The sequence below is a fragment of the Mustela lutreola genome, chromosome 6 (assembly GCF_030435805.1).
Source record: "Mustela lutreola isolate mMusLut2 chromosome 6, mMusLut2.pri, whole genome shotgun sequence".
NCBI classification, from domain to species: Eukaryota; Metazoa; Chordata; class Mammalia; order Carnivora; family Mustelidae; genus Mustela; species Mustela lutreola.
In genome coordinates this window covers 103,214,786-103,228,100 of record NC_081295.1, presented here as the reverse complement: position 1 = coordinate 103,228,100, position 13,315 = coordinate 103,214,786, and the positions used below count along the sequence as shown (strand labels likewise).

At 39.9% G+C, this 13,315-nt stretch overlaps 1 protein-coding gene across 24 annotated transcripts in view; it reads left to right on the top strand.

Moving 5' to 3' along the window:
- DST (dystonin) overlaps positions 1 to 13,315 on the top strand; it is a 469,784-nt gene that overhangs the window by 325,576 nt on the left and 130,893 nt on the right. For 20 of the 24 annotated variants that reach the window (XM_059178308.1, XM_059178298.1, XM_059178296.1 and 17 more), the window contains 3 exons: positions 3,207 to 3,335; positions 5,509 to 5,597; positions 6,567 to 6,702. In XM_059178308.1, coding sequence (XP_059034291.1) covers positions 3,207 to 3,335; positions 5,509 to 5,597; positions 6,567 to 6,702 — 354 coding nt within the window. Of the gene's footprint in view, positions 1 to 215; positions 3,093 to 3,206; positions 3,336 to 5,508; positions 5,598 to 6,566; positions 6,703 to 7,798; positions 13,262 to 13,315 lie in introns of those variants that run through there. The other 4 variants (XM_059178319.1, XM_059178320.1, XM_059178297.1 and 1 more) reach the window with 3 other exon arrangements.

The window sequence follows — 13,315 nt, the reverse complement described above, 5'->3', positions numbered from 1 at the left end:
CCTAAACGTACCATTTTAGTACCTTGATTGTCATCTAAAGTAGACTTCATTCAGACTCAAAATACCATTACTTGTCCCTGACCCCTCTTTGGTTTGAAAATTTTCCTCTCTCTACTTAACTTTCATTATCGTAGGAATTACGTTTGGATTAAGGATGGGTAAAGTGACGTAATGTTCTTTAGATGATTTTAATGTCTCATAAATTCCTGTTACAGATAGCTCAGAACAAGCAGTATGATATGCACACAGAAGTCACCACATTAAAACAAGAGAAGAGCCCAGGCCCCAGTGCCGAGGAATGGATGCTTGGAGGGTGCAGAGCACCTGGTGGACTCCAGAGAGATTTGCTTAAGAAAGGCTCAGAACCAGAGACCTTCCAGAATGTGGATGGCAATCACACGTGTTCAGTTAGGGATGATGAATTTAAATTCCAGGGGCTCCGGCACACTGTGACTGGTAGGCAGTTGGTTGAAGCCAAGCTTCTGGATGCAAAAACAGTTGAGCAGCTGCGACTTGGTCTCAAGACTGTTGACGAAGTTCAGAAAACACTTAGCAAGTTTTTGACAAAAGCCACCTCCATCGCGGGGCTTTACCTAGAATCCACAAAAGAAAAGATTTCCTTTGCCTCAGCAGCCAAGAAAATCATAATAGACAAAATGATGGCTTTAGCTTTTTTAGAAGCTCAGGCTGCAACAGGTTTTATAATTGACCCCAATACAGGTCAGACATACTCTGTTGAAGATGCAATCCTGAATGGAGTTATTGACCCCGAATTCAAAATTAGGCTCCTTGAGGCAGAGAAGGCAGCCCTGGGATATTCATATTCTTCTAAGACGTTGTCAGTGTTCCAAGCTATGGAAAATAGAATGCTTGACAGGCAAAGAGGTAAACACATGTTGGAGGCTCAGATTGCCAGTGGGGGAGTCATTGACCCTGTGAGGGGCATCCGCATTCCTCCAGAAGTTGCTGTGCAGCAAGGCTTGTTAAATAATGCCATCCTACAATTTTTACACGAGCCATCCAGCAACTCAAGAGTCTTTCCTAATCCCAACAACAAGCAAGCTCTCTATTACTCCGAATTACTGCGAATGTGTGTATTTGATGTAGATTGCCAGTGCTTTCTGTTTCCCTTTGGGGAGAGGAACATTTCCAATCTCAATGTAGGCAAAACCCATAGGATTTCTGTAGTAGATACTAAAACGGAAGCAGAACTGACTGCATATGAGGCTTTCCAGAGAAACCTAATTGAAAAAAGTACCTACCTAGAGCTTTCAGGGCAACAGTATCAGTGGAAGGAAGCCACGTTTTTTGAATCCTACGGGCATCCTTCTCATATGCTGACTGATACTAAAACGGGGTTACAGTTCAATATTAATGAAGCTGTAGAGCAGGGAACTGTGGACAAAGCCTGGGTCAGAAAGTATCAGGAAGGGCTCATCACACTGACAGAACTCGCTGATTCCTTGCTGAGCCGGCTGGTTCCCAAGAAGGATCTGCACAGTCCTATTGCCGGCTACTGGCTGACCACCAGTGGGGAAAGGATCTCTGTCCTAAAGGCCTCCCGCAGGAATTTGGTTGACCGGATTACTGCCCTCAGATGCCTTGAAGCCCAAGTCAGCACGGGGGGGATAATTGATCCTCTCACTGGCAAAAAATACCGGGTGGCAGAGGCTTTGCATAGAGGCCTCGTGGACGAGGGGTTTGCCCAGCAGCTGCGACAGTGTGAGGTAGTAATCACAGGGATTGGCCATCCTGTCACCAACAAAGTGATGTCAGTGGTGGAGGCTGTCAATGCAAATATCATAAGTAAGGAAATGGGAATCAGATGTTTGGAATTTCAGTACTTGACAGGGGGGTTGATGGAGCCACAGGTTCATTCCCGGTTGTCAATTGAAGAGGCTCTCCAAGTGGGCATCATAGATGTTTTCATTGCTACGAAACTCAAAGATCAGAAGTCCTATGTCAGAAATATAATATGCCCTCAAACGAAAAGAAAGTTGACATACAAAGAAGCTTTAGAGAAAGCTGATTTTGATTTCCACACAGGTCTTAAACTCTTAGAGGTGTCCGAACCTTTGATGACTGGGATTTCTAGCCTTTACTATTCTTCATAAAAGGACGTGTTTAAATAACTTTGCACAGGGCCGATGCTCTCCCCTTCATATGGTCTGTCCAGAGCATGACCGTATCAGTTAAATACACAGTCTAGCGATTATGTCATCTACTCAGAGCACTGTTAATCTCTTGAGGCCTGGAAATAGGTGACTGTTTAGGAGAGAGAATAATTTTTAAATTATTGAAAGTAACAGATCATTTACTGTTCTTCAAAATGGTTTCCTTTAGCTTTTAGGTTAGTGGTTTTGTTTTGGTTTTGTCTTGATCTTGCCGACACTAAAATAAAGATATCTTACCTAGAATATGGAGTAAGCTTGATGAACGCCAGCAAGTTTATAGCATCTTTTCTTCAGAATTCTTCATTGCGGAATAGATCCAGCCAGACGTTAGGGCTCACATTTTTAAAATGATCCGTTACATTTGCTGAAAGAGTACTTCAGAGGGCACCATGGAATCAAAGAGATGTAAATTTTTCCCCTTCGCCCACCTCATCTATGAAGCTACAGTGTTTTTCTCCTTGGAAAGGGAAGAGGTTTTCAGTTTTTCTTGCATTATAACCTTTACATAATAAATGTTTACCACAGTCTCCCATTTCCACATAGAGTCTATAATTAAAAGTAGCATTATTGTGTTAGAAGAAGGGGAGAGATATTTCTTCATTCTGTATATTTTTCATATGTGTGTACACATTCATGGTTCATTCCGATTTCCATTTTGATACTTTTCTGTCTAGACCACTGTGATTGTAATGCTAATGCAAAGGCAGAATTCAAAGATCTTCTAGTGCTTCATGAATAAAATTGAGTTTTTTTAATTTGTCTATATTGATAGACCAGCTGGGAGGTTAGACTGATCATTCTAGAGTGTCACAGCTTTCTTTGCTACCATAAACATTGTGGAAGTACATCTGCCATGTGATGTGATAAACATGGTTCAGTGAATGAATAAAATGCTCAGTATACTGTGTGTGATTAAAACATATTTTTACATTCTTATTTTCTCTGGAAAGGTCCATTTAACAGCTCAAACATTTACTGGAATATATCTTTCTTTCTTTCTTTTTTTTTTTTTAAACCACTCACACTTGTCAGAGGTCCCTGGAAGAAGAAAAGAAAGAACATGTTGAAAAAGCCAAAGAATTACAGAAATGGGTATCAAATATCAGCAAGACATTGAAAGATGGTGAGAAGGGTGGAAAATCTACCTTCTCTAAACAAAAGGTATTCGCTGAGGTTCTGGTTAAATAATAATAATAGTGGATAGAATTTACTGAATTGACAGAACCTAAAAAAATTGTAGGCAGTTATAATGAGGGTCAGAGAGGTTAAGTAACCTGTCCAAGGAATCACAGTTTGTAGCAGAAGGAAGTATCTCTGCTTACAGAGCCTGAACTCTATTAGTCTTACTGTTGCTGCTCCTAGTGGTTAGATCTGCTTCTTGATTATAGTGAAGAGAGTTGCTAAGGAGCTGAGTCATTCTGTTTTGTGCCCAGAGTAAACCCACGCACTCGTTATAGTAAAACTATGTGGTCTCATTCTTAAAAAGGTAAACGAAAATGTTCAAGAACAAAAGAACTACAAAATGGGGGTATTAACATTTTTGAGGATTTCATGTACTTTCCTGGGTCTTTGTCTTTTACAAAAAGTCAATCACTGGAAATTCTAGATTCTTTCCCTTACCTAAGTGAATTCTTTCGCGCTGTGGGCTCTCTTCTGTTCCCCAGCTGCCTGGCTGCCATTGAGTAGCCAGCTCATGAGGTGTTAGTGCCCCGTGATGTCTGTTGGACAGTACTGTGAGAAGCTCTTTGGGTGTTGTTGAGCTAAGGTCCAGTGTTGATGCTCAGTAACAACACTGGAATTGAGGCTGTACTAAAAAACAATAAGTTTCCACTAAATTAAGCAATATTTTTCCTCAAATACTTTTCCTACACTTGCCCCTCTGCCTCTGCCCTGACTTTTGGAAATAATGGGGTCATCATTAGCTTCCTTTTCTCGCTCTGCATCAGTGTTCACTGGTCATCAGTTGAAACAGACATTGTTGACATAATTAAATAGGGGGAAACTTCAATGTCTTATCTAATTTGGGCTATGATGTCAGGCAGATGTAACTGAACGGGGCTCCCCGTTGGAGAAATTTGTAGACCTGAGTGTATACTTGAATTAGTATTCATTTGAAATAGAGCCATATTAGTCCTATATACTGTATTTCCTATTAGTGTGGAAGAAATCAGAAGTTGGAAAGCAATTACATTTGGTGTTTTAAACTCCAAACCTTCAAAGTAACTTTGTGCCAATATTTAGTTTAAAATACCCTATCCATCTTACCCCCACCCCATCAGATAAGGCAAGAACTAAAGTAGGAATACAAACTTTAGGCAGAATTTCTTGGGAGAACAAGTTTCTTTTGAGAGATGTAGATTACAAAGCTTGGTATTTTCTTATTCTGCAGTTTTATAAATTCCCCAAAACTTTACTAAATCCACTTTAGATCTAGGAGACCTAAAAGTAGGCAGACACTTTCAAAATGCAGATCATCACCTAAATTATAAATCTCTAATAATCTCTGTTTGATGGTCTTTCTATTAAGTGAAATTTAAGGTACTTTGATAGAATAATGTGTGTTAAAAATCACTATGGCCTCATGATCACCTATAATCGCGAAAAATAGACTTTAAGTTGACTCTGTTCTGAATGAAGTCCATTGGAGGAAAATACACCTTTTCATTTGTCTATCACTTCCTCTCATTTCTGCTCCTCTAAAAGGGTGGCAGTCAGTTTCTGAAATAGAGTATTCAGAAATGATACCGTTGAGACATTAGGAGAAAATGTTACAACTTCTTGCTTTTCCTCAGATCAATTTCATTCCCATGTCACTAATGAATTTTGCAAATTTTAGAAATGATTTAACCTTGGTCTGCAGATCTACAGACTCATGCTTTCACCATAACTTTTTCAAAAGGAGCAGGGCATGCAGGAGCTTGGAGGAGGCCAGATACTTTTATGGAGCAGTGGCCTATGTTCATGGGTTTTTGAGTGCTGCACCACACAAGGATGACACTGGGCCAGTGAAGAACCTCTGGACATGCGGGATAGTTAGGGCAGCCTTAATTCACAGTTGGGCTGTGACAAATGCAAGAACCACTACTGCTGTATTACCACTTCCTAATGGAAATGGGGGAATTATGGCTAGAAAGAGAGAGAGAGAGACTTCTCTTAATCTTTATTCTAGATAAAGTACTCTTCTTATCCAGGCTTGCACACTGATATTAACTTGGGCCACCCAGAAAGTAGACCCATCACTTGGATCTTAACTAAAACCTAATTCGTTTTTAATAATTACTATTTTCTAGTCTTTATGAGGGGAGAGTTTGAGTACATTTTCTTAACCTTGCAGATTTCCAGTGAAGAAATATCAACCAAAAAGGAGCAATTATCTGAAGCACTTCAAACCATGCAGCTATTTTTGGCAAAACATGGAGACAAGTATGTTGGTTTTCATTAGCTCTTTTATTCAAAAGTAGAGAAGTTGTCTTCATGTTAAGCAGAGCAAAAGCTGGTAAATTTTAATTGAGATTTTAAAAATCAAACTCAGAAATTTATTTAATACACAGTTATAAACTTAGCAATATGATAGTTACTTTTAGTCACTTACAGTCTTTACCAAAATCCTAAATGTAGCTATTATACGCATATATTAGTGATTAAAAAAAACAGGCTCCAAAATGTTAAGAGTGGATAGCTAGTGAGTGGTAAAGATTCGAAGCCAAGTTTTAATTCTAAGTAGTACTTTCTATGACTCTCTATGACTTTACTTTTTGGAAAATATGTATGAATATCTTCATTTTCTTTGCTGAGACTTGTGATAACCTGGTTTCTCATATTGTGGTCTTACTTTTTCCAACAAGGTACTTCATGTATTTAAGCCAGTGCCTCAGGTGGGAAAAAAAACTATCCTTTTCTAAAATCCTTTTTGGGGCTGTCCCCAAGATTATGCCACAATGACTTTGTATTGTACCTTAGAGAATCAGGTTAATTTCCTTGTTAATTTCATCTTTATTCATGCTTCAGTTTGAACAAGTTTCATCTGGAGTCATGCTATCATTCTGTCCCACTTCCATGTTGGAGCTAACTTGAATATTTTCCCCTGTTGGATAACAGTGTTGTTATTTTAGAAATGTGTGTGTATGCTAGAGAAGTGCTCATGTGTTAGTTTACAGCCTTCTCTCCGTCTCTTTCTCAGGCGAGGGAAGGATTCCTGGATGTGTAAGGGCCATCCTTAAATTTTATACACATTCTGAGACTTGAGCAATCTGTAAATGAAGTTTTGTTTTACTTTACGATCATGTGCTTGTTTGGAAAGGGATTTTACTTTACAAAATCATTGAGCCTAATGTGTTGTCCGTATCACTTGAAGACTTGCATTCCTCTTTTCATGCTTTCTGGTTACTTTAGAATGACAGATGAAGAAAGAAATGAATTGGAAAAACAAGTGAAATCTCTTCAAGAAAGTTATAATTCTTTCTTTAGTGAATCTCTGAAACAACTACAAGAATCACAAACCTTAGGAGATAAAAAGGTAGAGGAGAAGGTAATATAATTTATTTAAAACATGAAGCTGTTTCAAGAGTCTTAGTTTTATCGCATGGTTGTAGAAATGTATGTCAGTGATAAATGACCTTGAATTTGTGTACATGGAAAAAACATGGATGGAGTTTATCTAAGTATTTAGAGATTTCAGTGTTGTTTATTAAATGCAGTCTTACACTTGCTGTCATCAGTTTCTGTGACATCTTAATCTCTGCCTTGCATGGTAAAAGAAAAGAATCATTCATTTTTCTAACTCTTCTCTTTAAAAGCCATTCTTCTACTGCTGTATTAAGTATTTTACTATATAAATATGATGTTATAAAATAGCTTCAACTCATCTTTAAAGATGACACTAGAGTGTTATGCACTAGTTTCATTTTCAGAGATAATTGTGAGATTTACTGGAGGAATACTGGGCCATTTGTTATAGTGATGATGCCCTAGCATCTTCTTAAAATGTAACAGGAATCACTTAAAATTTGGCCTGTCTTTAAACTTTTGAAACTCGATAATACATATTCACAATATTCAACATAATATTCGGTGTTGAAAAAGTTATCTTTGTATTCAATTCCCTTACTCCCTGGAATACTATACACAGTATTTGTCACATTTTGGGGGTATGTAACAATTTTTCTGGTTCATTAGTTTTTTTACTGTCTGCAAAGAAGTCTGTATGCTGTAAACATCAATAGCATGGGGTTTGGTACTCTCTTTCATGTCAGTCAACTAATCTCACCCAATTGCAGAGAGCATGATTTGCCTTCTTAGGTATGTGTTCTGTTTTCTCACTATCATCATTTACTCTGTTGTGTCCTCACTAACCTTGTTAATGTACACAATATTAAGTTTTCAATTCACAGATGCATGTTGTTTTCAAAGCTTTTATCACATCCTGTGCTGTTGAATAGATCACTGACATAGATCACTTGTGCATTTGAGCTGCCTAACATTCACAGCATTGCTGCGCCTTGGTAAGTAGAGGATTTTTGTGTTGAAGTGTATTTATTTCTTAAAAAAATGCAAACTAAGTTTCATGAAATTCTGCCCACCCTTGGGTCACCGACTGATCTGAGAATTTTCTGTTCTCTTTTCAGCTGGATAAAGTGATTGGTGGCACCGTTGATCAGACAACTGGAGAAGTACTTTCCGTCTTTCAGGCCGTTTTAAGAGGCCTTCTAGACTATGACACAGGAATCAGGTTGCTTGAGACACAGCTAATGATTTCTGGTCTCATTTCACCAAAATTAAGAAAATGTTTTGACCTCCAAGATGCTGCAAGTCATGGCCTTATTGATGAGCAAGTTTTGTGCCAACTCAAAGAACTAAATCAAGTAAAGGAGATCATTTCTACTATATCATCTCCCACAATTCCAGTGCTGGAAGCTTTGGCCCAAGGCATGATATCAGAATCCATGGCCATCAGAGTTCTCGAGATACTGCTTTCCACAGGCTTTCTAGTCACTCCAGCCACAGGAGAACAGTTGACCCTGCAGAAGCCTTTCCAACAGAACCTGGTTTCCTCAGCACTATTTTCTAAAGTCCTGGAAAGGCAAAACACATGTAAAGATCTTATTGACCCCTGCACTGCTGAGAAGGTGTCTTTAGCAGATATTATACAAAGAAGTATTTTACAGGAAAACACTGGGTTGCGGCTTCTACCTGTGAGACCGCAAGAAGGAGGCAGAATAACATTAAAATGTGGAAGAAACATAAGCATTTTAAGGGCAGCTCATGAAGGTCTTATAGACCGTGAAACCATGTTTAGGTTATTAGGTGCACAGCTTCTTTCCGGGGGTCTCATCAGTTGCAGCTCTGATCAGAGAATGACCGTTGAAGAAGCTGTAGCAGAAGGGGTGATTGACAGAGACATGGCTAACAGTATTCTCACATATCAGGTTCAAACAGGCGGAATCATCCACTCAGACCCTCCTAAACGTTTGACGGTGGACGAAGCGGTCCAGTGTGATCTAATTACTTCAAGCAGTGCTCTTTTGGTCCTAGAGGCTCAGCGAGGCTATGTTGGACTCATTTGGCCTCACTCTGGTGAAATATTTCCTACATCGTCTTCCTTGCAGCAAGAATTGATTACAAATGAATTGGCTTACAAAATCCTGAATGGCAGGCAGAAAATAGCTGCTCTTTATATTCCAGAAACTTCTCAAGTCATTGGTTTGGATGTTGCTAAGCAGCTGGGAATTATAGATAATAACACAGCATCGATTTTGAAAAATATAATGCTGCCTGATAAAATGCCAGATTTGGGGGGTTTAGAAGCTTGTAAAAATGCCAGAAGATGGCTCTCTTTCTGTAAATTCCAACCATCCACAGTCCATGATTACAGGCAAGAAGAGGATGTTTTTGATGGAGAAGAGCCGGTGGCAACTCAGAGCTCAGAACAAACTAAAAAATTATTTCTGTCTTATTTGATGATAAATAGCTATATGGATGCAAACACAGGGCAGAGGCTCTTGCTGTATGATGGAGACTTGAATGAGGCTGTTGGGATGCTGCTGGAAGGCTGTAGTGCAGAATTTGAGGGCACATCCATCAAAGAATGTCTTGATACCTTAAGACTCCCTGGTGTTTTTCTGAATAATGCTCCAAGTGAAGAAAAGAATGACAGGTTAGCTTCGCCGAATAGTTTTGGTACATGGCATTGTAGAGAACCTAAGCATAAAGAAATCCCTGAAGACAGAAAGCATGCCATAGATGAGGAGTTTAATGAAATGGGAAATAACATTACCAGTAGTGAATTCTGTGAGTCAGAAAACCTGGAAAATAGAATAGCAACTGATCATATAGTCAAGACTTCATCCAGTGTGTGTGTTTCCAATTCTGTATCCTATTCAGCACAGCCTGGGCTTGTAGCAGTTGGCATGCTTAGACAAGACTCTGAAGGCATACTTAAAAACAGTGAAAATCAAGGTCAAGTTGGAACAAGTGAACATGTCAGTGAATGTAGTCATTCTAAAAATATTCAAAACTTTGCAAGTGATTCGATAACAAATCCTATTATGAGATCAAAAACTAGTATGATCTGTGACTTGAATGAAAAAGAGAATGAAGGTAATATAAGCAGGGATTTGACAATCTTTGACTATTCTCCCAGGCTGAGTGCCTTGCTAAGTCATGATAAATTGAGGAATGACCAGGAAAGCCTTAATGACATACCTACCCTAGAGAGCAATGGAAATAAATGTGAAGACTCCACATCGCCCCTCAGTGACCAAACCAAGCTGTCAGGTCAACGAATGGGAGAGACTTTTCAAGAGCAGTTTCTGGGAATTGCAGCGATCAATATCAGTTTACAGGGAGAACGCTCTCAACAGAAACCTGTAAATATAGGTGACAGTCTTCCTCTGGTCCAGTCTTGCGATGATAAATGTATTTCAGAAACTTATGGCGAAGAGGAAAAATTGGGTGCTGCCTCTTCACAGAAACCTGAAGACAAGCCATCTGGGTCCAAAATGGAAGAGGACACCTGTGCCATGACCCCGCAGGGCTCATCTTCTGTCTGCAGCCCACTGCTGCTTGAAGGAACTGTTGGTGCTGGCGACTATGAAACATCACTCCTGGATGATCAGCCAAGTGTGACAGAAACAGACACTGACAGTGAAGATGATTTTTATGATACTCCCTTGTTTGAAGATGACGACCATGATTCTCTGCTTCTGGAAGGGGACGATCGTGATTGTTTACAGCCTGAGGACTATGCCACACTGCAAGAGGAAACTGATGGGGCTGCTCCCTCTGGGGATGGATTTTATGATATTTCAAGAGAGAATGGAAGTTCTGTGATAGCCCAGGGGGCACTGGTTGACAGCCTAAGTGTGAGGGGAGGCCCAGAGTCTCCCCAGGGTGTTCTCATGGCTACCAAGAATGCTGGAGTCGATCTTGGTGAGAGAATCCATTCAGGTTCAGTTGGCTCACATGAGGGCAACGGATCATTGCTGGAAACTGTATCAGAAAGAGAAAGCTCAAACAGCCTTGAAGGTGATGAGTCTGACTCATCAACTGATTATGAAATTGGAGGAAGAAAAGAGAGCTTTAGTGCTTTGTTAAAATTTGATGACACTGGGTGTTGGAGAGGGAGAACAGAAGAACATATAACTGGACAAGATTTTACATCTGAAACTGAGCAGTTAGATTCTATGCAAAGTGAAGAAAGTTATGGGGATTATGTATATGACAGTGATGATGATGATGGCGATGATGAAGAAGGAGTAGAAGGTGACAGTGAGGAGCCCTGGTGCCAGGATAAGCCTGCAGATACAGATAGCCAGTTGCATGCCACTGCAGTAGGTGAAAAGGAAAACACTCAGGACAGTCAGAGTGTTAATGAAAGAATTCTCCTGGATAGAATGCACAACTGCAGTTCTTTAGAAAACCAGCAAGGTATAAATGCTTTACAGCTAGAATCAACTAGTAAAAGGAGCTTGGTTATGGAAAGAAGCAACGTTCAAGAATATACAACTGAGGTTGTTGGAAAAAGCCCAGAAAATCCGTTGAATCATGAGCTGGCCCTTAAGGATATATTGTTGCCAATCACTAAAGACGCTGAATCAGAAGACATCTTTGGCTCAGTAGCTATTTTACACAATACTGATACCTGTTCAACTTCTGAAGTAGATAATGATCTAATGAACCTGAAGATTAAGTTGATCGAAGGGCCAGAATCTACTGACTCTGTGAAAGGTGGAGATCCATATTCCAAGAATGTGACCCTTCCAGTCTGCTCATCTTTTGATGCTATCATTTGTTCTGAGCCCGATTTAATGGGAAAGCCCGCTGAGGAAAGCCGTTTGTCATCCATAGCCTCGGTAACTGCCAAGGAGCATCAAGGAAACGAAAGAGGTGTAATTGTAAAGGAAGGCGACCAAAGCAGTATACTAACAGAAGACGAAACGCCAGTTCATGAAGTGTGCTCAGGTAGAGGAGAGGTGCGAGGAGAAGGTCTACAAGAAGATAATAGGTATCTTGGACTTTTGTCTAATGAAAGTACGATGGGGAGTCTTGCTTTAGGTAATGACCAGTGTCCATTTCCACAAATCACAGACAGTGAAGAACATAATCAGAAAGGAGGCCTGAAAAAAGTAAGTGTAACTCTTAGAGATGAACCAGAGAACCCACAGACAGTGGTATGTGAAAGTCCTGTTCAGTTTGAGAATCTTGAAGAAATATTTGACTCCTCAGTTTCCAGAGTGATCGGTGCTGACTTGACTTCAGACATTCTGTTGTCCGAAGGGGATACAAGTACTGAGAGAGATTCATTCACTGATGGGCCTAAGAAAGACTCTGACCTGTTCACTTATTTAAAACATTGTACAAAAGATGTAAAAGCAAAGGATGTCTCAAAACCCAGTGAAGGTATCCCAAGCTGTGTTCTAACAGCTTCCCCTGCTGTGAAGGGGCACGTACAGTTCAGAGTAAATGATGTAAAAGAGAAGACAACTCTTACCCAGGAAATCTCACCTCTAAATGAGATGGCCCGACAGAGTGGTCCTTGTACTAAAGAAAGTGCCTCAGAAGGGGGAACAGGAATGGCTCAGTTCACACCAGAAAGTAAGGAAAGCACACTGTCAATCTTACCTCTTAGAAGTATGGAAGACCAGGGGGAAAGTAACAATTTTGTGCCACCAGAACTCTGCACAAATGGAATAAGAAATGGTAACTCCAGGAGCCCTTTAAGCACAGCCTGCTCATTATCAGAAATTAACAGTAGGGTGGAAATAATTGAGCAACAGCAGCAAAAGGAACACACCTTGTCTCTAGGACTCCAAGAAAAGGAGGTTCAGTTTCCTGAGTTATCTCAGGTATTTGTTGAGGATGTAAAGGATATCTTAAAAAGTATACTGGAAGAAGGCCCTATGAATCCTCAAGAGGTTGAAGAATCTTCAGTCTGTGCAGACACCAAAACTTTACTTCAAAACTTAATTAAAAGAGTTAGCATATCACAGTTGGCAAATAAAGCATCTGGTGTGCCCAGTGACTTTGAAGTTGGTGACTGTTCTGGGGTTTCCCCTGTGAATAACTCACCAGAACTGAAAGCAGAGAGCAGCAAGGATCCGTTCTGTATTGCAAATCTGAAGTCTGAGCTTCTCCTTGATATACTTAGGCAAAATCAGTATAAGCAGAAAATTACTGGAGCAATTGAATTGATAAAAGAATTAACCCAGATGGAGTATGAGCTAGAGAAAAGAGGTATAACCTCTAAAGTAGCTCCATTGCAACTTGAAAATATTTTCTACAAGCTGCTGGCTGACACGTACTCAGAGAAGGTGGAACAGGTCAGTGACTTGAATCAAAAATCACCCACTACTCCTGAGATGGTGGATGAAAAGTCACACATTCTTGATGATCTTAAAAGCAAAGAAGAAAACCATTGTTCCCTTAGTTCACAAAATATAAAAGATATTAGACTAGAAAGTTCTACTGTGTGTACATCAGCATTGCCAAGCGATGAGAAGCTGGGGGAGCTATGCAGTGATACCCCAGACCATTTGGAAAGTATTTCAGGGTCAAAAGGAATGACGTCTGGAGATAGCTCAGTGGAACAAGTAAGTTGATTTTACATTTTTATATGGTAGTAGCTGCATGAAACATTTGGGAAT